Below are 24,565 nucleotides of genomic sequence, written 5' to 3'. Positions count from 1 at the left end.
TTACTCATGCTCCCAGCCCTGGATTTGTATCTCCCTAAGTTCAGGTATTCTGATAGTGACACTGAGAGACTAACTCTCCTCAAGGGACATGTCCTTCTGCCCCCTGAAACACAAGGATGCTTTGGGAGGGATAGGAGCTGATTAAGATAGTAAAGTAGAGAAAGAAATAGAATTGCTGTTTAGATCAAACAACTTAAAATACACTTAAGAAATGACTTATAGTGATCTAATGGTTCAATATTAAATAAAAGTTTTAGAGCTTTGTCTAAAAAAAATTAAACAGACTTTGAGGGGGGGACTGAGGGTCTCTCCTTTAGTAAAACTGTATGGTCTTTGTATGAGTCTTAGCTCAGCCCTGGGAAGTGGAAGCCATGGGGCTAAATATCCTGGGTTGTGTGGCCCATATTTTGTGGAGCAGAGTGGACTTAATTTAAGTATCTTCCCTGGTTCTCTTAGTTCTCTTAGATTCTTGTTATATTTAGTGGTCTTCTAATAATACAATACATCCATGTCAAGTCTCAACTAAGGTATTTTCACCTTATTAACTCTCACTCATTTCATGGAGAGATCATGAGTCAGTCCATCTTAAATTTTAACAAAACAGTTGATTCATCAAAAGTGTATACTTATTTGAAGTGAGGAGAGTTAAGCTGAAAGCTCATTGGGGAAAAGAAAAAAACAAAACACCAAGAGTGGGAGGAGACTTTGATGAATGTCTCTTCCCACTCTATCCAGTCTATCTATTCCTGCCTTATTCAAACGCCACCTCCCCTGTAAGTCATCCCTGATTGGAGGACTCTGAGTAGCAGGTTATCAGTGATGCTAAACTAAACATTCTGCCTACTCCAAATAGTTTACAGTTATTTCATGGATCATAAACTACATCATGTCAGATTAATTCCAGTCCTTTCTATGAAAGGATTTCTAGACAGACAGAAGAGGGAAATATGGGGCATATGATTTACCTATCAGCAAGGCACCTGCCATGGTCTGCCACAGCACTCTTGAAAAAAAAGATGAAAAAATATGAGCCAGGTGCTAGTAAAATTATGTGGCTGAACAGTACCTAATTAAGGCATTAAAATCAACCAGGAAGGAGGGTGTGAGTAGTCAGCTGCAAGGTTCTGCTGTCTGCTCTTTCTTGTTCTTCATTTTTATTAATGACTTGAAGACATGAAAATAATGGCCATCATTGGAAATCACATTTTCTGATGACACAAAGCTGGAAGAAACAGTCAATACACTTGATGGCAGAATCAGGACCCAAAAAGGTCTTGACAGAATGAGAGACAGGCTGAATTTAATAGCATGTGACACAACAGGATGAAATGTCAAGTTTTCCCTTTGTCAACTACATAAGTATTATATAGATGAAATGGGGCTCAGTGAAACTCAGCTTAAATAACAATAGTGATGATAATAATAACAACAACAATAATAATGAAAGCTTAAGAGTTTTCATGTATAATGAGATTAATATAAGTACACACTTCAGAGAGACCAAAATATTTAAGGTGATCGGAGAATGCATTAATTAATACAAAATTATGTATATTATCTAGAGCAAAAGTGGAAATATCCTGGTCTATGCTACATTACACTAAATCACACAGACAATTTGTAGTTAGTTTTGGATGTCATCATTCAAGAATGATATAAACTATGTACCTCAATGTGCAGTACACGTATAAGCTTTGGTGGTAATCGTGGAATTTGAATCTCTTGAAATATTAAGTAAAATATGTGTTCACTGGCATATGTGTTTATATGTAGAGAAAGTACATATATTTTATCAGATTTTCAAAGGGGTTCACAGTTCCCAATGTTTAAGAACCACTGAAAAGGAGAGTGATCAAGATTGTGTACTGAAATGAATAGGGGCTCCCTAAGAGATCTGACCTGTAACCTTGAATGAGACCTTATTGGAAAAAGGTCTTTGATTTACAAGTTAAAGATCTCCAGTTGAACGTATCCTGGATTATCAGGATTAGCCTGAAGTCCAATATGACCCAGCAACCCCTCTTCTGGGTATCTAACCAAAAAACTTGAAAACATTTTTTTGAGAATATTTTATATATATATATATATATATATATATATATATATATATATATCTTTATGTTCATTGCAGCATTATGCACTGTGGCTGAGACATGAAAACAAAGTGTCCCTCAACAACTAATTGGATAAAGAAGACGAGGTACATATATAATATGCAATACTACTCAGTATGAGAAAAGATGAAATACTGTCATTTGTAACAACTTAGATGGATCTTGAGAATATCATGCTGAGAAAAATAAGTCAGATTGGAAAAAGTCAAGGACCATATGATTTCACTCACATATAAAACTGAAAGCAATAAATGAACATACAAAACTCACAGACATGAATAACAGTATCGTGATTACCAGAGGGAAAGAGAGGTAGGAAAGAATCAGTAAAGGGCAAAGGGGATCAAATATATGGTGAAGGAAGTAAAACTGACATTGAATAGTGAACACACAGCATGATATACAGATGATATATTATAGATTGTATACTTGAAACCTTATACTCTCATAATCTTATTAGCCAATGTCACCCCAATACACTTTATTAAAAATAAAAACATACAAAGAAGAGATACATGGAGAGAGGAGAAGGCCATGTTCAGACAAAGGCAAAGATTAGATTTCTGAGGCCACAAGTCAAGAAACAGCTGGAGCCAACAGAAAATGGAATAGCATAGAACAAATGATCCCTAGTACACTAGCGTGAGTGCAGTCCTGCTGCCAATTTAACCTTGGGCTCTGGCCTCCGGAATTGTGAGAGAATACATTGCCGTTCTTTTATCCACACAATTTATGGAAATTTCTTACAGCAACCTCAAGAAATTAATACCGATGGCAATATAATTTGAGACCACTTTTCATCTATGAATATATTATCTATCTATCTATCTATCTATCTATCTATCTATCTATCTATCTATCAAGAAGTGATGTAAAAGCTATGGCTGCTATGGCTGGTTTACCTGGAGATAACTTAGGAAGGGGAAGGAGAGAGTGTCCAATAAGTAGCCATTCTAGGGAGATCTCTTGAGTATTAAAAAATAACAAAACATGAAAAGGTAAAAGTTTAAAAAATATGAGAGTTCTTTCTAATAGATAAAGTTAGTCCACAGAGGAAAGGAATGCTCAAGCATTAGTAAGCTTAGAACTTCAAGTTCAGGCTTAACCACTTCCCAGGGCTCTTGTTGCAGAGAATATACTAGTAAGCATCATTCAGGCACATAGCCTAATTGACCCTGAGCCTCTAAGGATGTTCATGATCTGTTTATGATCTCAGAGTGCTCATCTCAGGACTGAACACAGAAATCGGTCCCCAGTCAGGACTTGTGGACTAATTCAGGTTCTTCTCTTCCGTAATCTTGGCAGGTGCATTATTTTCATCTCTATTTCTTTGGCTTCTATCCCAGATTTTCTTACATTGTGCATCCCAGGTCCTTCCCCAAACTATAAATTGATACACTAATATTTTCACTTAGGAGTGTGCTAATCTCCTTGCCATGTGGTCTCTGCAACATGCCAGATGCAAAATGTTAAACATTTTATGTTAGGTCTATCAGTTTAGTTCATTTTTTCGTTGGACCCAACTAAGATCAGTGGGATAAAAACCCTTAGCAACTTTCAGACATTAATGTACTTCCCTTATTTCCATCCATTATTAGTTCTAGGAAGAAAAGGTTTATTATGGGGCCCCTCCAGTGGGGCGTAAGTGACTCTGACACAAGGTCTCTCTTTTTCATAGATCTGGCTTTCCTAACTCTGATCAATCCTGCCTCTATCCTTTTCTCTCCTGATTAGAGGTCATAGAAACTGAGAAAATGACAGAAACATAGCAAACTAAAGTTAAGTTAGGGTTTTTCAAAATGCTGACAAGCCAAGCTCAAAAGGTTCGCCATCACTGTTCTAGGAAGAAAAGGTTTATTATGGGGCCCCTTCTGTGGGGCGTAAGTGACTCTGACACAAAGTCTCTCTTTTGCATAGATCTGCCTTCCCTAACTCTGCTCAATCCTGCCCCTATCCATTTCTCTCCTGATTAGAGGTCATGGAAACGGAGAAAATGACAGAAACATAGCAAACTAAGGAGGAGATAAAATAAGGACTAATTTAAAGTCAACCATTTCTCATTCCTTTTCATAACTACCCTTAGAACAGAAGTTAAAATTCATGCAAGGGTCTGTGGAAGTGAGCACTTGGCAAAGAAATTAGGGTGATGCCCTAACCAGTTTGGCTCAGTGGATAGAGTGTCGGCCTGTGGACTCAAGGGTCCCAGGTTCGATTCCCGTCAAGGGCATGTACCTTGGTTGCGGGCACATCCCCAGTAGGGGGTATGCAGGAGGCAGCTGATGGATATTTCTCTCTAATCGATGTTTCTAACTCTCTCTCCCTCTCCCTTCCTCTCTGTAAAAAACCAATAAAATATATTTTTTTTAAAAAAAGAAATTAGGGTGACCATCATAGGAACCTTTGTCTATCACTTTGGGGTGATAAACATTGACAAGGTCCACTTAATTCTAGATTAGAAAAAGAGAAATCCCAGACATTTTCTAATTAAAAATAAGGAAAATAAATGTCCCATATGAAAGTTTCTCATCCTATGAAAACATTCTTCTAAAGTTAGTGGAACTCACCCCACTTGTAATACCTTTCGGGGGATGACTCATACATCAACTGAATATGAAAACCCAAGAAATGGACAGGGCAGAGGAACCAAAGACATGGGATATCTCTAATAGGATAATGTGATTCCCAAGTTAGGTGCTATTTCTTTCAGAAAGTCTTCTGTGACTTCTGACAACACTGAGCTCTATTTCCTCAGAAGCTCAAATGCTCCTGTTATCTCTAGCCCAGAGGTTCCCCACTGTCTGCATGAGAGTCACCTAGAACAGTGGCCAGCAAACTGCGGCTCACGAGCCACATGTGGCTCTTTGGCCCCTTGAGTGTGGCTCTTCCACAAAATACCACGTGCGGGCGCGCACGGACAGTGCCATTGAAACTTCGTGGCCCATGCGCAGAAGTCGGTATTTTGTGGAAGAGCCACACTCAAGGGGCCAAAGAGACGCATGTGGCTTGCGAGCCGCAGTTCGCCGACCACTGACCTAGAAGGTTTGTGATACAGGTTTTCTCATCCCTCAGATTTTCAGAATAGTATTTTATGTGCCTGATTATTCATAATTCTAAGTCCCCAGGTAATGCTGATATCTCTGGTGCCAGGACTACCCTTTGGGAAATACTGCTCTAAACAACTTATTGATAATTTCTTTATTTTTAAAATATTTTTATTGATTTTTTAGAGAGAAAGGAATGGAGGAGAGAGAGGGAGAGAGAGAGAGAGAGAGAGAGAGAGAGAGAGAGAGAGAGAGATGAGAGAGAAACATAGATTGGCTGCCTCCTGCACTCCCCCTACTGGGGATTGAGCACACAACCCAGGCATATGCCCTGATCAGGAATCAAACTGGTGACCTATTGGTGCATGGAATGATACTCAATCCACTGAATCACACCTGCTTGGCGGTGATTTCTTAATGTTTTTGTTTCGTTGGTCAAATTTTTGTCAACCAATTAGAAAGCTCCTAAGGCTGAGAAGGATCCTTGCATTTCTTTGTACTCCCTAGAGCCTTTCAACAGTAGTTGCTTGACCAAAAGTGGTTAATTGATTATTGATCATTGATGGAACAAGGCAATTCTTAGCATAGCCAAATCCACTTTCATCCATAGTCCCATTTCTTTGCAGTTACCAAAAAAAAATACAATTTTGAACTCTTCCTTCAGAAATGCATTCCTAGTCCCTCCTCTTATCTCAAAGTGTAAGTATACAAGTAGGCAAAAGTGGATTTACAGTTGTGAGTACAAGGAACACACAGTTTATTTTTACATAATTATTAATTAATTATTGTATTATGTAAACCTACTTTTGCCCACCCCTGTATTTTTTTATCCTTATACTAAGGATATGTTTTTTAAATTGATTTTGGAAAGAGAAAGAGATAGAGAAACATCAATGTAAGAGAAACATCGATGTGAGAGAGAAGCATCAATTGATTGTCTCCTGTACATGCCCCAACTCGGGATCAAATCTGCAACCATTTGGTCCACAGGTTGACATTCTAACCAACTGAGCCACCAGGCTGGGGTCCACCCTGTAATTTTGTCAACATAATCAAAACTGTATAATGTGAAAATATGTTTGTGAAAATCTTGAAAATCTCAATGGACAACAAATGTTCATTACCATCACCATCATTCTTATTACCGGAAACTTCAGGACTCAACCCAAGGCCCTGCTCAGCTAGGGCTTTCAATAAGTTTGGTCCCAAATTCTTTTTGCAACATACTAACTTCAAACTCAGGGATTTCTTTGTTGCGCACGCTAGCGTGTCTGTGTGTGTGTGTGTGTGTGTGTGTGTGTGTGTGAGACATCTAGAAGGGTGGAGAAAGTACATACCTCATACATAAATAGAGATGACTGTTTATAAAAAGGCAGCCTACCCTTTAGTGTTCCTGAAGAAGTTTCTCCCAATCACAGGACAAAACAAATGAATTCTCTAAGCCATTTCTCACTATATTGATTTTTAGAAAAAAATCAATTAAAATTTGTTATTTCTGGTTTTTCTTTTTACCTTGCAACCTAGATTTTTTCATGAGATATTTGTGCTCTACTGAAGATTTATCTTCTTGCACTCTATAAACCTAAGGGACTCTCTTTCTCTCTCTTTTAACTCCACTGGTGCTAGTGTGAACCTGGCCACAGAGTATCATCCTAGACCCGTGGTCGGCAAACTGCGGCTCGCGAGCCACATGCGGCTCTTTGGCCCCTTGAGTGTGGCTCTTCCTAAGCCTTAGGAGTACCCTAATTAAGTTAATAACAATGTACCTACCTATATAGTTTAAGTTTAAAAAATGTGGCTCTCAAAAGAAATTTCAATCGCTGTACTGTTGATATTTGGCTCTGTTGACTAATGAGTTTGCTGATCACTGTCCTAGACCCATGTGCTATTGTTTAACTTTTAACATATAGATGGTCTGGGCATGATAGCAAGAGTGCTAGGCAAGGATATAGACATATTTTTCTACTCCTCATCTGCCACTAAATTAGCAATTGACCTTGAGCAAATCACTTCATCTTTCAAGCTTCCTTACAGAAGATGATTTTTAATCCATGACATATATACTCAACAGATGGGATGCAGAAATAGTCTAGACAAAACACAGCCCTTTCAAGACAATTTCCAAGAGTTTATTTTCTTTCAATCCCTATGTCAACCTCCAGGTGCACAAGCTATCTATCTCCTGGTGACCCTATACAGAAAGGATTTATCTAGAATCATTCATCTTTGTCTCCACTGGAACTTCTTTCATATAACAGATGCTCAATAAATAGTTCTGGGTTGATTAATGGATGGAATTAATCTATCAAATCATTCACTTCTTCCAAAATTGGGGTAATAGCTTTATCTGCCCTTATTTCTGGGCCAAAGAACATGGCTGAGTTGTGTGTCCTTTGGGGTTCAGAAGGACAAAAACAATGTCAGGGAGAAAATAGCAGCATCTTCACTTTTCCTGGTTATCTTGGACTGTGCTAGGCTTTCCACAAACAACTGTGATTTGCTGGGACCCTAAATAACACAGCTTCCCTAGTCCACCATCCAGACCTCAGTTAGCCTTGTGGGGAGGGGAGTAATTAATTTGAGGGAGGAAGCTGGTTTGTAAAAATAAAAGACTTCATTAGAATTCCACACACACAGAGGGTTACCTACTCATTAATTAAATGATTTCAAAAGGGATCTTAGTATATAATTGCTATAATTTAGGTGGAAACAATGCCACACTAAATGTAATTATAGGAGTAGGCTCTGTAAAGATGTTTTTCTCTTTACCAGAGAGCAATTCTGGGTCAGCTGATTCTCTTCTACATAGTAATCTGGTTCTTTTTTTCCATCTCTAATTACACCAACTTTTATCAAATAGGTATCAAAGCTGAGAGAAGTTTCAAGGAGAGAGTGGTTGACCACATCCTTCAGAGAGGAATAGGAGAGGATTCATTACCAGTAAGCCACTAGATATGGGCAAAAGAAGATAAAACAGTGCCTAGACAGTACGACAAGGAGGGCTTCACTGCAGACTGACTTGTGTGGGAGCATCTGAATGAACTCAACTAGGAAAATGTTGTATTGTCATGAACCTGCCTCAGGACCTATCTCTTCCCCGTATTGTCCTCCATGATGATGAAGGTTATGTAAAAGCCATCTAAATAAAGCTTGCTAATAGTATTCAAATCCAAAATCATTCTACTTTTCAACTGCTTGTTCTATTAGTTTTCCCCTGAGTCCTTTTTAAAACATTCCCATGAAAGTCTAGTTCTCTAGACTTTAAAGGTTATCAGAATATTTCCCTAAGATAATGCAAATCTTCCATTTTCTCCTTGTGTTTTGTTTAAAGGGTTTTGTATTATGTAACCACAACACTATACATTTTGAGGTAATTCTATCTTCTTGATTTATTCTTTTTAATTTCAATTTTTAAATGCTAACTTCTCTGTTATGCCCTCCGTGATCGTTTTTCCTCCTCAGTTCTTTTCCTTCCTCCCTGACACTATTGGATCAGATTAATTATCAGAATAACATAGACAATGAAGAATCCTGGTCCCTGGAGAAATGATCCTGCTCCCCACTCCCCATCCCCAGGGACAGCTTAGCTGTTCTCATTGCACCCATATATATACTAGGATGATGGAGTCTAAGCTGGGCTTTCCTGGTGGCCATCAAGCTGGAGGGCAAGCACAGACCTTCAATTTATGAATGAGGGAGAACCCCTTTGAGTGTCAGGGCAGAAAATGAATTCTCCCATTGGTCCAGGTGTTGCCTCCATATTGGCATGTAGATAAATGTGCCCCAAATCAAATGCTTTGCAATCACTCGGTCCGACCGCATGCAATCTCCGCCATTGACACACCGGATTTATTTCTCATTCCTCTAAGTAAACAGTTAAATCTGCTGTGGGTTCCGGTGAGTCACACACCATCTTCTACGCCACCTCCATCCAGGACTCAGAATTAGCCATTGCTAGGAAACGGCATGTCTCGACTCAATCCTTTCCCTCAGCCTCAATTCCTTTCACGGGCTGCATGTCATTAATTTGAGAGCAAATTATTAGAAACCCGGAAAACAGTCTGTAATGCCTGCAGATTTATGATGAAGTCATTCCACGAAAGGTCACGGGCAACCTTGCTATAATTAAATATTTCATTAATTTTTAAAATACACAATAACTTATAAATGCAGCATAAATGAACCAGATGACCTTGAAGAAATTAGTTAGAGCACTGCTTCATCAGAAGCCACTACCTAGCAATTTCCTTAATTTTTCTTCTATGAGTGGGTCTTGTGTCCATTTTCCATTCTTGTCTTGGATTGGGTTCCAGCAGCCTGTTTATTTGCAGTGATATAGTATGAATTCACTCGGAGCATTAGGTAGCACTGGAAGGGATGGTGGGTAGGCAAGACTCTCCTTTCCTTTAGGTGACAACCTCAAAAGTGTGTAAGTGTGACCCACACAATCACCCTCTGGGATGCAGCCCCTCTATTTCATTAACTGGGTGATACTTTTTTTTCATGTGTACATTTTGATAAATGGTTTCTCTTTTCTCATTATAAAAAATGCATTCTCATTAAAAAAATTTTGAAAACTTTAAAAATTTATACATGAGAAAATTGAAAACCCCCTGGAGGTAACCACTTATAATATTCTGTGATATTCCCTTCCATTCATTGAAAGTACTGTTCTTTCTCAGACAAGGCAAGCAACTATCTGAAGCTACAGCCGGAGTTCGAATCTTTGGTACTTAGAGAAACCCTGAGGTTTATGGTAGTGTCTTCCCTGTTTGGCTCAGTGGACAGAGAGTCAGTCTGTGGACTGAAGGGTCCTGGGTTCGATTTCGGTCAAGGGCATATACCAGGTTGCAGGCTTGATCCCCAGTAGGGGCATGCAGAAGGCAGCCCATTAATGATTCTCTCTCATCACTGATGTTTCTATCTCTCTCTCCCTCTCCCTTCCTCTCTGAAATCAATAAAAATACAGTTTAAAAAAAGCCTCAGAATTGGATTGTAGAACAGATGCCATGCTCACTAGAACTGAAATGAGCCTCATACAAAACTGATATTCCTTCTATAAGGTGAGGAAGAGGCTTTGTAACATAAACATCCCATCAGCAGAGATCTGGTTTGTGCCGGAGTCCAGCTCCTAGAACACTGAGGATCGTGCCTACCTTGTAGCAGACACTCAATACATACTGTTGAATAAAGATAGAATAATGTTTTTGAGAGGAGGAACTTGAAACAGGTGGACCCCCGAGTCCTTTTTAAAACATTCCTTTGAAAGTCCCGTTCTTTCAGAAAGGCTTCCCACACCTCCTCTTGCCTCTTCCTTCCATAAGCCCTCCTTTCTGCTCCCACGGGAGAAGCTGCTGAGGACAGATGTTAATTCAAAGGTTAGCCGTCAGCGGACAGCAGTTGTAGGTCTCCAGAAATCCAGGCCACATTCCGGGCTACTGGTGTGCATCCATGTCGTCCCATTGTTTTCCCATTAGGGTGCAGATGGGCTTAGTGGTAAAGGAGGTCAGCAGCTAGAGGGGAACTGCATTGAGCGAAAGTGAGACATGAGCTAGACCTTAACAGAAAGAGGCAGGGGATCAATAGCAAGGAATCCGGCAAGCAGAGCCTGTGTTAGTTACATGATACGATGATCGGTGAGATGGTGGAATGAGGCAGGGAGGAAAAGGCATCGGAGAAGGGGAGAGGGGACTGAAACGCATTGGAATGGAACAGGCAAGAGAAAGAAAGCTGACTTTTAAAAATTAAATAAATCGTCCTATGCCCAAACAACTTTGATTCTTTTCTCCAAACTTCATAAGCTCTGGGAACGGGTTTGAAAGCTTCAATAACAGAAGGTTAGAAACTGTGGTCTGTGAACCTGTGAGAGATGAGTTGGGTGATGAAAGAGACCCTAAGAGATAGAAACAAGAGGGCGAAATGGATATTCAGAGTGGTATTTTGGAGAGGAGGAAATCAATTAAAAGAGTTGTGAGAGAGGAGCCACAAGAGGGACACCTGGTTTTCCTACGTCATTAAATTGCTCAGTCTCCTACTTGGTGTCAAATCCCGAACTGAGAGCTAAACACATCAGAAAAATGTTCTGCGTAAAATGCATCCCTTCCCCTTAAATAGTTGCAGTCCAGTCCAACAGCATCACTCATTCAGCATGTGTCTGCTGAGCATCCGTTATGCACAGCCTCACATTCAGTGCTGCGGGGGATGAGGGATTAAGACAGTTGCACTTCGTGAATCCTTACAGACTAAAACAGACCTCACGCTCTAACTGCAAAGATGACCAATATGCAAAACAATTAGGAAACTCCAAAAGAAAGGTAACAATCCAATTCACCATGGCCCAGCAATTCCACTTGTAGGTATGTAGCTCAGAGAAGTTATATCCCTGGAGGTTCTTGTACAAAGATAGGGCAATACTGTTTGCAGTAATGCAAAACCATTGGTAGGAGAACGGGGAATAAATTGTGCATATTCGTATCATGACAGAATTCCTTGTGGCATTGAAAATATCTGGACCAGATGGATATACACCAAGATCAATAATACTAGTATGGAGTGACAGAAGCATGCAGGAGAATGATAGCATTTAGCTAAATTATACATTTATAAAACACTCAAAGCAATGTTACATATATTTCTATGAATAAGTAGATATGCATGAAATGTATCCACACATGTAATAGAAGAATATACATCGAATTCATGGCACCCATTGATTTATGTCGGATGTAAGGATAAAAGGTCTGAAAATGGGCAGTACCTAGAGGACCACCTCTACCTGGGATGCCCTGCTCATTTCTCCTAAAAATCTGAAGCCCAAGTGACAGCGTGCTAATATTTATTCATTCCAGGTAGTTGGTACAAAGGTGCCTGTGACATTATTCTTTGTACTTAACTGTATTTTTAAAACCTTCAAGAACTTTAAGAAATGCAATACAGGTAGAAAAGTGTGGATGTAGAATTTATATTAAGCATCACACATTCAAAATCTGACAGGAGCCAAGAGGATAACTTAAATGGACAGTGAATGAGCTGAAGCAATGGGGCAGATGCATGCACATCGGGTAAGAGATGGGGCAAGAAACAGCACATCCAATCGCAAGTGGGCAGCTACCATGCAGCTCTATCAGGCTGGTGGATGATGGGCATTTGTGCTCAATGTTGGCAGATGTTTCTGACTTTGCAAAGTTTGCCTCAATATTAAAAAAAAGGCAAACCAAATTAAATATAGCTGTGAGCCAAACCCTGAGGCATAAGATAAGAATTCAATAAAAGTAAATGAGGAGGAGCCAGATGAATAGTGGAGGGCTTCCGGAAAGAGGTGACACTTGTCTATGGGCTCTGCATCAGATATGAGAACACTTTTAAGCCATTCCAAATGATCTGTCTTTCCAATACTTCATAAGAGGGTGCAACTGGAGAAGTAGTTTATGGGTAGGGGAAGTTTGTAGAAACTGTCAAAAATTTCAGTGATATTTGTAACATGTTCACAATGGATGAAGCTCCAGGTGCACTGTTGTTCAGCGTCTGCAAATTACAGCCCATGGGACAAATCTGTCTGCTACCTGTTTTGAATGGCCTAAAAGTGAACAATGGTTTTTGCATTTTAAATGCGGGGTGGATGGAGGATGGGAGGAAGCAAACAACATTTCATGACAAGTGAAAATGGTGAGTAATTTAAATTTCAGCGTCTACAAGTTGATGCCCACTCATTATGTATAGCCTATTGCAGCTCTCACACTACATTGCAAGAGTCGGGAGGTGCTACAAAGACCCTGTGGTAAGAAAAGTTAAAAGAGCTGTAAGCCCATTTCTTAATCATCAGACTACGGAGGCTACAAACATGTCTACTATCCCTGGATGGAGACTATGGAACTTAATTCCCACACCCAGGTGAGGAAACGTGAGTTCAGACAGAGGGTAAGTAAAGCACCTCAGGTCACATGCACAGCTAAGTGGCAATCTGAACGCTTTTCCTGAAGCATCAACCTCCAAAACCCATGTCCTAAGCCACCACTCTGTCCCCACTCAGCAACACATTGGTCAAAATAAGCCTCTTCCCCCCAGGTTACTGCCAGCCTGCAGTACTTCCCAGTGTCATCCAAAAGCCCCTGTGCAGGCACACAGCCGGCTTCTGTGTTCCTTGGCACCAATGACAGTGGGCCTCTGAGTGGATGGCAAGTCTGATGACACCCTGAGGGATGGGAATCCCGCAGCCAACCCGAGAGGTAACGACTCGGGAGTTCCACTGGATTTGCCGATTTCTCGAATCACTGACTTTGGGCAAAGGCAAGTCAGGCTCTTCCAGCAAACAACAGAGAATGGGAAAACAGATCAATGGAAGCAGCACTGGTTCATTTCCAATGACTTTATTGAATGCAGTTACTGGAGGCTAAACAATGCATTTAAGCTCCGGGCTGGGGCTCCACGTTGTGCTGAGCCTGCCTTCAAAAGCATGTTCCCTGCTAAGCATGTGGCCACGGGTTCTTAGGTGGAAAGAAGGTTTTTGCTGTTTCTTTTTCCCTTTAAACCTCTGCAGCTTTGGGGTTTGCAAAATGTCCTAGGCGAAAGGTTCTCTCTCCCCCTTCACTTTGGCTAGTTCTGCTGGCAGAACAATGGATCAGAGATATAAGCCAGTGAGAGTGGATTTATTCAGGGAGTTAGCAAAGCAATCAACCCTAGACAGCCTGCTGAAAGCATCCCTAGTGCTTCCCACATCACACTCTCCCCTGTGCAGACCAGGCAGCATCCCGCTGCTCACATTTGCTGACCATGTTCCCCCTCCTAGAATTCCCCTCTCTCCTTCCTCCCCACAGAGCCAAGAAGTCTTTGTACTGCTCTGTCTTCAATCACTTCTTAGATATCCAATGACAACTGTCTTCAATTTGGGCCATTTAATTGTCCTATCATTCTTTCACATTTGTCATCTCTCTCCAAACATCGGTTTGTATGGGTTGCTGTGACGTGGTGTCTAGCAGCACCGTGAACACTCATCAGTACTTACTGAGTACCAACAGCCTGTCCCTCTCCCCACACACGTGGCCCTTAAGGAACTGAAGACACCTTGGAGAATTCTAGTACCTTTCCTTAAGTTTCAGCTCTGAGCCCGAAGTTTGAAATTCACATCCCTTGCTCTCAGTGGGCCTCTCACAGAGCATGCCAGCTGAGCACTAACTTCTCCGGGCCGTGGTGATCTTATTAGCCCGATGACGATCATCTGACCCACATGGCAGGTTGTCCGGAGATTTCAGTGAAATCAACTTTAGAAAGTGCCCAACCAGACACCTGGCCAAAGGCAGGTGCTGCACAGACACAAGTGAGCTAGCTTGTCCTCGCTCCTGGGAAGCAGGGTCTCTGCCCTTTCTTCCAGCAAAGCTGTGCCTCTCCTTCGGGGGATTTCTTGTTTTCTGGGAGGCGGCTACATTGCCCCTGGCCTCTGTGAAAGATCAGCTAAATCACAGCCAGCTGCTTCAAACATTTCATATCAAGAAAGAATTTCAGCCCTGACTGGTTTGGCTCAGTGGATAGAGTGTCGGCCTGCGGACTCAAGGGTCCCAGGTTCGATTCCGGTCAAGGGCATGTTGTGGGCACATCCCCAGGAGGGAGTGTGCAGGAGGCAGCTGATTGATGTTTCTCTCTCATAGATGTTTCTAACTCTCTATCCTTCTCCCTTCCTCTCTGTAAAAAATCAATAAAATATATTTTAAAAAAAGAAAGAAAGAAAGAATTTCAAATGTAGCTTTGAGCATGCAGGAAATCTGTTTCCCCTCTGATTCCACATGTGAGCCCAGCAACACGAGCTTTCCTTCAAGTGCTAATCTGGGGGCAAACTATCCAAGAGGTAGTGGACCCAAGAAGCTCAGGGCTCTAATAGCGACAGGCATCTCATCAGCTGGAGGGTCGCTGCTTACAATGGCAATAGGCCCTCTGGCTTGTCAATCAACCAGCCCTGTCCTCCACAGTAAGTAATAAGAACGGTCACATTTCACTGTGCATTAGGCTAGACTAGATGGTTCCTGTCAAGGTTACCAGGGAAATGTTGAAATAATAACATTTGAAAAGACAGCAAGAAAAGGAACAATGAAAGTAAGCAAACCCCAAGCCTGCAAGCTGCGAACTGTTTCTCCCACACAGATTCCCCTGCCGAGCTGCAGTGTTAGTTTTCATACCCCTGAGCAGGGCCTTCGGGCGGACTGGAAGCTGAAGGAAATCAGAAATCATTCCCAGGAGGGTCCTCATTCTCTGGCCGCCCTTTGTGTCCACATGCCATTCCACCCTGCTGCTTTCTCACCCCCTACACACACCTCTGCACACAGGCACAGACCGCTCAGATGGCTACCCAGCCTCCAGCCCCCATAACTTGCAACTACTGGATTCTGACCACAGCCCTTCAGGATCTCTAGAAATCTATAGGCAACATCCTAAAATGCGAAAGCCATGGGCCAGAGAAGCCACCACAATCAAAACACTGGTAAAATCATTAAGGACCATACCTTGCACCAGTTAATTCATCATTCACGCATTCATTCATTTATTCATTCAATACACATATACTATTAAATTCTCAGTGCTAGCACAAAACTAATAAGCACATGGCACTCAAAGAACAAGATACCCATAAGCACATGGCACTCAAAGAACAAGATACCCAAAGGTTCATGGGGACTTAAAGTCGTGTGTGTGTGTGTGTGTGGCCATCCATGCATACACATGTGTGTTTGTGGGTCTATATTAAGGGTGGATGAAGGTGGAGGGGGACCATACTAACTAAATAAACATTTTTCCTAATATTTATTTTCTAAAATGTTATCAAGGCAGACATTTATGGGGCTTGGAAAGCATATAGCATGGGGATCAAAACTCATCCAGTGGGCTAAAGGAAGGAGCTTTAGAAAAAAAAGATATTTAAAATAGGAGTTGAAAGATATTTAGAAGTTTGGTTGTGCATGTGGGGAGGACAAGCACTTTCCATGCAGATCCACAAGCAAAGGCCCTGGGGCAGGGAGGCACCAGTGGAGCAAGGAATGGAAGTCAGAAATGAGATCCTAGACATGGGCCAGGTGGCTATGGGGTTAGGCCATTCAACGAGTTTAGATTTTATCCTAAAGGAAGTGGAAATACTCCATAAGTTTTTAGAATAAGAGTGGTGTTACCATATTTTCAATTTGGAGAATTTCAGTCTGGATGCAGGTTAAATTCTTAAAATAAACTAAATCCCTTCATAATCTCAACTCTTTATACCCAATCATGATCTTTTGTGGTTCCTTCCTTTGTATGTGTTCTGTCCTTTGCCTTGAAATAATTTATTCTCTCCAAAAATAATTACTGACATCCTGTTACGTGCCAAACCTCCTGTTAGGTATCCAGGTGACAGTACTCAACAAACTGTCAAAAATTTGTGCTTTCTTCAAGCTTACATTACCTTTAGTCAGTTTTCCACTGGTGAACTACTATTGAAACTTTCAGACCAACTCATTGTCACCTTTTGTATGTGAGAAGTCTTCATTTGCCTCTATTCACTCCCTGGTTATATGACTAGGGTTTCTTGATGATTAAAGTATCCCCACTCCCCACAACACATTGGCCTGAGAGGTCCATAAAAGTAGAGAAAATGGTATTTCCCTCTTTTATATCCCTCAAGAGAACCTAAAACATATTAAGATCTTATTAAATGTTTTTGAATAAATAAAGTGTGTATTAGGGTTCTCCAGAGAAACAGAATTAGTAGGATGTGTGTGTGTGTGTGTGTGTGTGTGTATGTGTGTGTGTGTGTGTGTAGTTCCAAGATCTTTAGGGTGAGTGGGCAAGCTAACCACCCAGGAGAGCAGTGGTGGAGTCCCAGTCTGCAGGCTGGCAGGCTTGAGACCCAGGAAGAGCGAGTGTTTCAGTTGGAGTCCAAAGTCAAGAAAAAACCATGTTCCAGTGTGAAAGCAGCAGGCAGGAGGAAGTCTCTTTTGCTCAATGAAGGAACAGGATTTTGTTCTAGTCGAGCCTTCACCTGATTGGATGAGGCCCACCCACATTAGGGAGAGCAATCTGCTTTACTTAGTTTATTCATTTACATGGCAATCGTATCCAAAACCACCTTCACAGAAACACCCAGAATAATGTTTGGCCCAAATGTTTAGGCACACCATGGCCCAGTCAAGTTTACACATAAAAACCATTTAAAAACCATTTAAATCCTCCAAATGAAGTTAACAAGATAGGTCAGTAAAACTTTTCTTTTTCTCCTTCACTACAGCTAAGCTACAGTCAGGATTAGCAGAGAAGGGAAGGATATAGAAGGATAGCCTACATCAGTAATAAGGTTTTGGTGAAATTGCACGGTTAAGCATTTTGTCCCCAAATGGTCTCCCTGTCCTCGTAGTTCCTAAGAAATATATAAAAGTTTTTTGAACTCCTGCTCCCATTCTTGCCATTGTCATTACACGAGGAAACAGCACTGGTCAGCCCTACCTAGTGGGCCACTTGATTTTAAAATCCTTTCAAATCTAGGACAGAAGCAGAAATTGCCTCTTGCCAATCCTTTAAGAGCTCACCCTCTGGCTATGTGAAGAGCCCTGGAAAAACTTGTGTCATTTTCATACTAGAAAAATGTTGAATTTAATAAAAAGTCAAAAACAGGGAGCCTGAATTATTTATACTTGGGTAGATGACTGCTGCCAAACTCATCTTCATTTCATGAAAGGACAAATCCTTTCCTGTCTTATAAGAAAATTATGCACTATTCTAGCTCCTTTTCTACTTAGTAGCATTTAACATATTGCAATAAGCAAGGTAGAAGTGGGGGCAGAAACTCGGCCACACTCTTATGGAGTTTTAGTGGGAGGAAAGGGAAATAGAAGTGCTCTCTAGACTTTTCAGTAAATGGTTTGGCCCTGAGGTCAATCTCTCTCACATCCATGTGACCAGTTAAACTCTATCTGAATCTGAGAGAACAATTATTAACATTAAGGACTGGATGGACAGAGTTTAAACTGTGGCCTTAAGTTTGTTAGGGAATGCCAGGTCATGTAGAAATTAGAATCCATGTGATATTGTTCAAAGTGATGCCCAAGAGGAGCATGCAATGAGTTCAATAGGCCTCCTAGAAGAGAATATAGGAAAAAAGCACATTATGAGGTGAGGAGAAACCCAAGTGAAAGTGAAAGGAAGACCAGCATGTCTCTCTGGTACAGACACAGGGAATGCCTGACTGTAGGGCCATGTACATCTTCACTGCCCAAGATCCTGGGACAATTAAGATTTGGATATGGTGAGCAGTTACATCTGCCTTGATAAATTGAGGCAGGCTGCACAACCTTCCTGGATGTATGCACCTTGCCTTACAGAATGTAGAGCTTGATACTTAAACTCTTTGATGTCCACATCAAACAAAGTCCTAGAAAAGATGAAGGTTTTCTTTTTATATCTAGTGATTAAGTGAAGGATGGGAAATAATTTGGAAGTGTCAGCTCATGGTCAGAGATCCTTCTGAAAAAAGATGGTGGTTTCCTAATATTCCATCCACTTCCTGGAATTCACAAGAACAATGTCTAATCTCTTGGCAGAGTATTATGAGATTTTTATATCATATTTATTTAATGTATAAACATGCAAACTCCAAGAGGACAGGAGTTTCTTTCTTTTTTGTTCATCTAAAACAGTATCTGGCATATAGTAGGTATTTCTGATTTTTTTTATTTTTACAGTATAACTTTACAAAGATCTTTCTAGGACCCTAGATCCATAGGTCCTTGGGACTTCTCTCTTATCTCTGTTGCCTCTCTCTCTCTTTCCATATATATACAGATAGATATAGATATGTGTCTATACATGTCTGTACACACACACTTGCATATATAACCACTATACTGATTCATTTGTACTTCAGAAAAAAGTTATGTTACTGCCTTAGAATATCTAGAACTCAACTCATACTTATGTTACATATTGTTGTGTATTCATCAAATGATGTAGCTTTAGACTCTAAGCATTAAATACTCTTTATGGTTTGTACAGATAAACTCACATCCAATATTGTTAACTCTTAGTAAAGTGATTTGACAGTTTAGTCATAGAGTCTGCTGGTTATTATAGGAGTTCAGGAGGTGGTACCAGCTGGTGTAGGATCACCATAACTATTCTCCCATATCCCCTATGTACATTCATGCACACAAACACACACAGGCAGTCAACTTTTCAGGGATTTAAATTTGATATACTTTTAGAAAAAAAATATCATTATTATTTTCTTTAATATTCAGAAAGTAATTCATGGCTTTTTACAACTTTAAGATCTATATCCCACCATCTATTCACATTGTAAAGGAATGTAGACAAATTTTGACAACAAATTAAAGTGGAACAAAAACAACTGTAAGCATGTGTATGAGTGAGTGTGTGAGTGTGCGTGAGTGTGAAAGTGACAGACTGTAGGAGTTTCTCTTAAAATATTCTATGTTTTCAGTGTGTTGGCTGTTTTGCTTCCTCTTGTCCCTGTCACTAGTATCTTACTGGAATGTTTTGGAAAGAGAAACACATGTAAAGACATAGGATTTCTGTTTGTTTGGGTTTGGATGAATGGAAAACTGTTACAATACTATTTTAAATTCTAGAAATCTTAACATTTCAATGAGTAACCTAGCTTCTCTTCTCTGGTCTGTTGATCATTAATATTTATGCACAAGCATAAACATTTCCATTTTCCAGATACGGAAACATCAGCCCAAAGATTGAAATGTTTTAGTATAGGGTTCTGTGGGAAAAACCATGGTCTTGATGGGTTAGGGTAGAACCCAGGCCTCTGGGTTCCTTTAGACCAGTGGTTCTCAACCTTCCTAATGCCACGACCCTTTAATACAGTTCCTCATGTTGTGGTGACCCCCAACCATAAAATTATTTTCGTTGCTACTTCATAACTGTAATTTTGCTACTGTTATGAATCATAATGTAAATATCTGATATGCAGGATGTATTTTCATTGTTACAAATTGAACATAATTAAAGCATAGTGATTAATCACAAAAACAATATGTAATTATATATGTGTTTTCCGATGGTCTTAGGCAACCCCTGTGAAAGGGTCGTTCGATCCCTAATGGGGTCGTGACCCACAGGTTGAGAACCGCTGCTTTAGACCAAAAGCAAAAGAAGTACTCACGTCATGATCTGGGTCTCCACTCCAGCCTCCACCAGAGCCCCGTCGACAAAGAGAGGAACCGGAGTGAAGCCATACTTGTCCCAGGAGTGGCCCTCGTCAAAACTCACCCTGGGTCAGAAACAAGTACATGAAAGAGACAGCTGAAAATAAAATCACACTCTTCTGCAACAATTTTGCAGGTTATTAAATTCTCCCCCGCATCTCGCTGTCTGGCAGTTTGGATTATCAATAGGGAGTAATCTTCAACATCTCTCCATATTATTATGAGATTTGATCAAAACTGCATTTCCTGGCCTAGGCAGAGACAACACCAGGGCTGCAGAAATATTTCAACATATTAGAATAGAAACCACAACCCAAGCAAGGGAGATTAGTGCATGGAGTGTCACGTTTCAAGTACTCAGAATGGAACCCGAAGTTCAATTTACTGCACAATCAATTCAGCCCTTGGAGTTTTTGATACAGATAAATTGAGTAGTGCCGAGTGTACCCAAATGGGAGGGAGAGGTGTGTGTCTTTCAGATCATACCTTAAAAAAAGCAATTTCCTATTTGTTCAGAATGGATGTTAGGATCATTTCCCCTCCCTGATGCCATTTTAAGGGGCTTTTATAGATGAGTACTGAGTATCTGATATGTTCTGAGTAGCACTGTGCCATCTTTCCTCCAATGGTAAGAGGAAGGTCTGGCCCTTTGTGAATACCACATCAGAAACTCTTTAAGGAACGCTGCTAAGGACTTAAGCAATTCTGATTACTTGTTTCCTTCCCTTTCTTGGAATTATCAAGTACCTGCCTGTTCTGACTTAACCAGAGGACACAGTCCAAAGGCCATCTCCTCTGTTAAGCTTTTCCTGACACCCTTCATTCTCTCTGATCCTTCTGTTCTTTAAAACAGGTTATTGTTTTAAAGCATAATTTATTGATTTTTAGAGAGAGAGAGAAGGGAGAGGGAGAAAGAGAGAAACACTGATGTCAGAGAGTAACATCAATTGGCTTCCCCCTGCAGGCCCCCTATTGGGGATCGAGCCCATAACCCTGGCATGTACCTTTGACCGGGAATCCAACCAGCAATCTCCTGGTGCACAGGATGACACCCAACCAACTGAGCCACACCAGCCAGGGGTTGGCCAGGTGAATTTTTAATTGTTCTCTGACTCCACAACATAGGATTCTTTGAGTTCAGTTGTACAGACTATTTTCCTATAAGACCCATGCCTTCTATCGTAGCCCTGATTGATGGCTTCTTCACTTATCTTGAATCTCTCATTCAACATTATAATCTTGGGAGTTCAGAGGGGTCATGCATGTCATGTTCACTGAATGACCCTTTAACTCCAGCTATATATCTTTATCACAGGGCCCCTTTCCTGATATTACATATATATTATCAAAAATAAATGTCTGACTTCCCCACCAAACCAGCAGATCTTTGAGGTCAAAGACCATGCCATTCGTTTTTGCATTCTTAGTACTTAGCAGAAAAAAATGGCACATGTTATTATATAAAGGTTAAATGAGTACATGAATTAAAAAACATAAGGAATGATTGAGAGCACTCTTCTAATCCACCCAAGCATTTTTTCAAGCATTGACTTATACTGGCATCGGTGAATTGGATGTGAGAGTCTCTTCCCATGGATAGTCAACCTACTCAGTCTGCTCTCTATTTACTTCTTTGATTCTCACAGCCTCTCCATCTCTTTCTCTGCCTCACTGTCTTATCCTCTCTTCCCCAATATATTGATTAAAAAGAATTAGAAGGTCAATCTCCTGACCCATTAGAATAATTAGCCTCTCAGACAATTTTTGTAATTACGGTGTACTTAGGTCTATATCCAGAAACAAAAAGTAGACAGTTGTTCGTAAAAGTTTTATGGATTCCTAAATTATCAGTGTATGCCTTGACATTAAAAAAAACATTCTAAGATGAATAATTCCTAATGCTCAACTAATTATTGAAAACAAAGCAAAACTCCTAAAGAAACTTCCAAAAATACAACATCAAAAAATTTAATCTCTTGAGTATCAGAAATTTGGCTGACTTGCCACTTGTGACAGCGATTCGTTTTTGTGACTTGGAGTTTTTAAATGGTCTGAGGTAACTATATTGAATAGTATCCCCATGAGATGCACCTTTCCTTCCTCAGTTCAATAGCTCATTAATGGCCAAGACAAAGGAATTAGGAATTCTCTTATTAGGTCCCCAGGTGAAATTGGTAGGATTGCCAATACTCAGAGAGGCAGGAGGAAAGTTGTCATTGGCCTCTAAATAGTGGCAAGACAGGACTATCAAATCCAAATAAAATGAAATTCATTTATCAAATATTTATTGATGCCTAATGTGGCAGCTCTGGCAATGCCCTCTGTTCTGAGGATATAGCAGTGAACAAGAAAGGGAGGCCCTAGCTTCAGTAGGACTTAAATTCTAGTTTGAGGAGACAGACGATATGCAGATAAATGGATACAAATATATAAGTTAGAGAAAAGTGTCATGAAGACAATTAAAATAGAGTGATGTGATGGAGAGTGATGGAATAGCTACTTTGTATTGGAAATTTAAGAAAGTCCTCTCTGAGGGGGTGACATTTAAACAGAGATCTGAATGATAATAAGGAACTAGCTGTGCAAAGATCAAGGTGAGAGCCATTCCAGAGGGAATATCTAATGTGAAATGAAGTTGCTGTGTGGGAGGAACTGAAAAATGATCAGTGATTGTAGATTAGTGGGAAAGGAAATTAGCAGAAGGCAATGGAGGCAAAACAACAGGGCTGGGCCCGACCAGAAAGGTCCTTTTTGCCAGTTGAAATGGGAAAGATATGATTTGATTTAAACTTTCAAATATAACTTATTTTGTGTGTGTGTGTGGTGAGTGGACTGTCAGGCCAAAGTGGATGTAAGAAGATAAATTGGGGGGAGTTTTGGCCCAGAGACCAAGTCAGAGGAGAGGTTTGGACAAAGGTTATAACAGTAGAGCTAGAATGACATGGAAAGACTTAGGATATTTTTAGAGGTGAAATAAATAGGATTCGGTGATAGAATGTATATGATTGCCTGTGCAGAAGAAAGAAACAATGGACAATGTGAATTTGGAGGGTGAAGCAACTGAGATGGGGAAATGAAAAGAAAAAGAGAAGCAAAGCTTTTTTTCCATTTGTTTGTTTCTATTAGGTCCACATCAGGGTTCAAATGCTTTTTGGGCTTCCAAGTTGTGACCCTGTCAGGGAGGCCTTTGGATGGATGGATCTGCATTTCTGGGGAGTGATCAAAGCTGGGAATGTAGATTTAGAAGTCACTTATAAGGTAAGACCGAATTAAAGCATGATACTTACTTTTATTTTTTAAAAAGACCCATAGTTGGAGAAAGGAAAATAGTTACTAATGATAAACTCAAGCTAAACAAACCAGGGTCATTGTCAGTTTCAAGGTAAATATTTCCCATAAATGTCACTATGGTGAGAGGTAATCAAGCCACTGAGTCTAGCATGTGTTCACAGGCAGATAGCATGCATAATAAAATAAATTATCCTTCTACCAGATCCTAAGTACTATGTTCAGTTTCAATCACTGTAGAAAACTGACTGAAAATCAATGTGATTAAAGGTAAAAAGCAGGTTGTTCTAGAAACAGGTTGTATGACTTTAAGATAGCTTAGGGAAGAGAATAATAGAGCTAAATAAATTACCATTGCCTTATAATATTTTTAGTAGAAATCTTCCAAATAGTTAAACAAGCAGAAACAATCATATCTGTTGACTATTGAAAATGCATAATGTCTTCGAATAAAACTTGAAAAGATATAGTTAAATGCATAAAAATATTAATTAAGAATACAGTTGGAATAAGGGAGAAAAGATTTCCATTCTCATAATTCTTCTAAAGATCAGAGTCAAATATTTGTATACAAGAATATAAGCTCCCAAAAATTTTGTTTTGTTCATTGGTATATCCCAACACTTACACTAATGGTGGATAAATGGTATATGCTCAATGAATATGTGAGAAATAAATGAAAAATGTATATGTCTTAAACTGCATATCTGATTATTCTCCAGAACTTGTAAAGGCAAAGAAATATCTTGAGGTCCTTCCCAACTGTGGTCCTTTCCCCCAGTCTAATAATCACATGCAATACTGGAGCAAACATTCTGCATAGATCTGTCCAGCAGAACAAGGACTGATGGAGAGAAGTTACAAGCAGGCTCACTATTGCTCAGCACAAAAACAATCTTTCATGAGATGGGAACTCTTTGTCTTAGGTATTGCAAGT

The 24,565-nt window shown here is 40.1% G+C and overlaps 1 protein-coding gene across 1 annotated transcript in view; it reads right to left on the bottom strand.

Annotated features, from left to right (window-relative positions):
* Positions 1 to 24,565, bottom strand: part of SORCS3 (sortilin related VPS10 domain containing receptor 3) — a 506,985-nt gene that overhangs the window by 49,220 nt on the left and 433,200 nt on the right. The window contains exon 14 of the mRNA XM_006095936.3: positions 20,298 to 20,405. Coding sequence (XP_006095998.1) covers positions 20,298 to 20,405 — 108 coding nt within the window. The remainder of the gene's footprint in view (positions 1 to 20,297; positions 20,406 to 24,565) is intronic.

The sequence above is a fragment of the Myotis lucifugus genome, unplaced genomic scaffold (assembly GCF_000147115.1).
Source record: "Myotis lucifugus unplaced genomic scaffold, Myoluc2.0 scaffold_162, whole genome shotgun sequence".
NCBI lineage: Eukaryota > Metazoa > Chordata > Mammalia > Chiroptera > Vespertilionidae > Myotis > Myotis lucifugus.
Note: the sequence above shows the minus strand (reverse complement) of the source record. Positions and strands in the feature narration are given on the sequence as shown.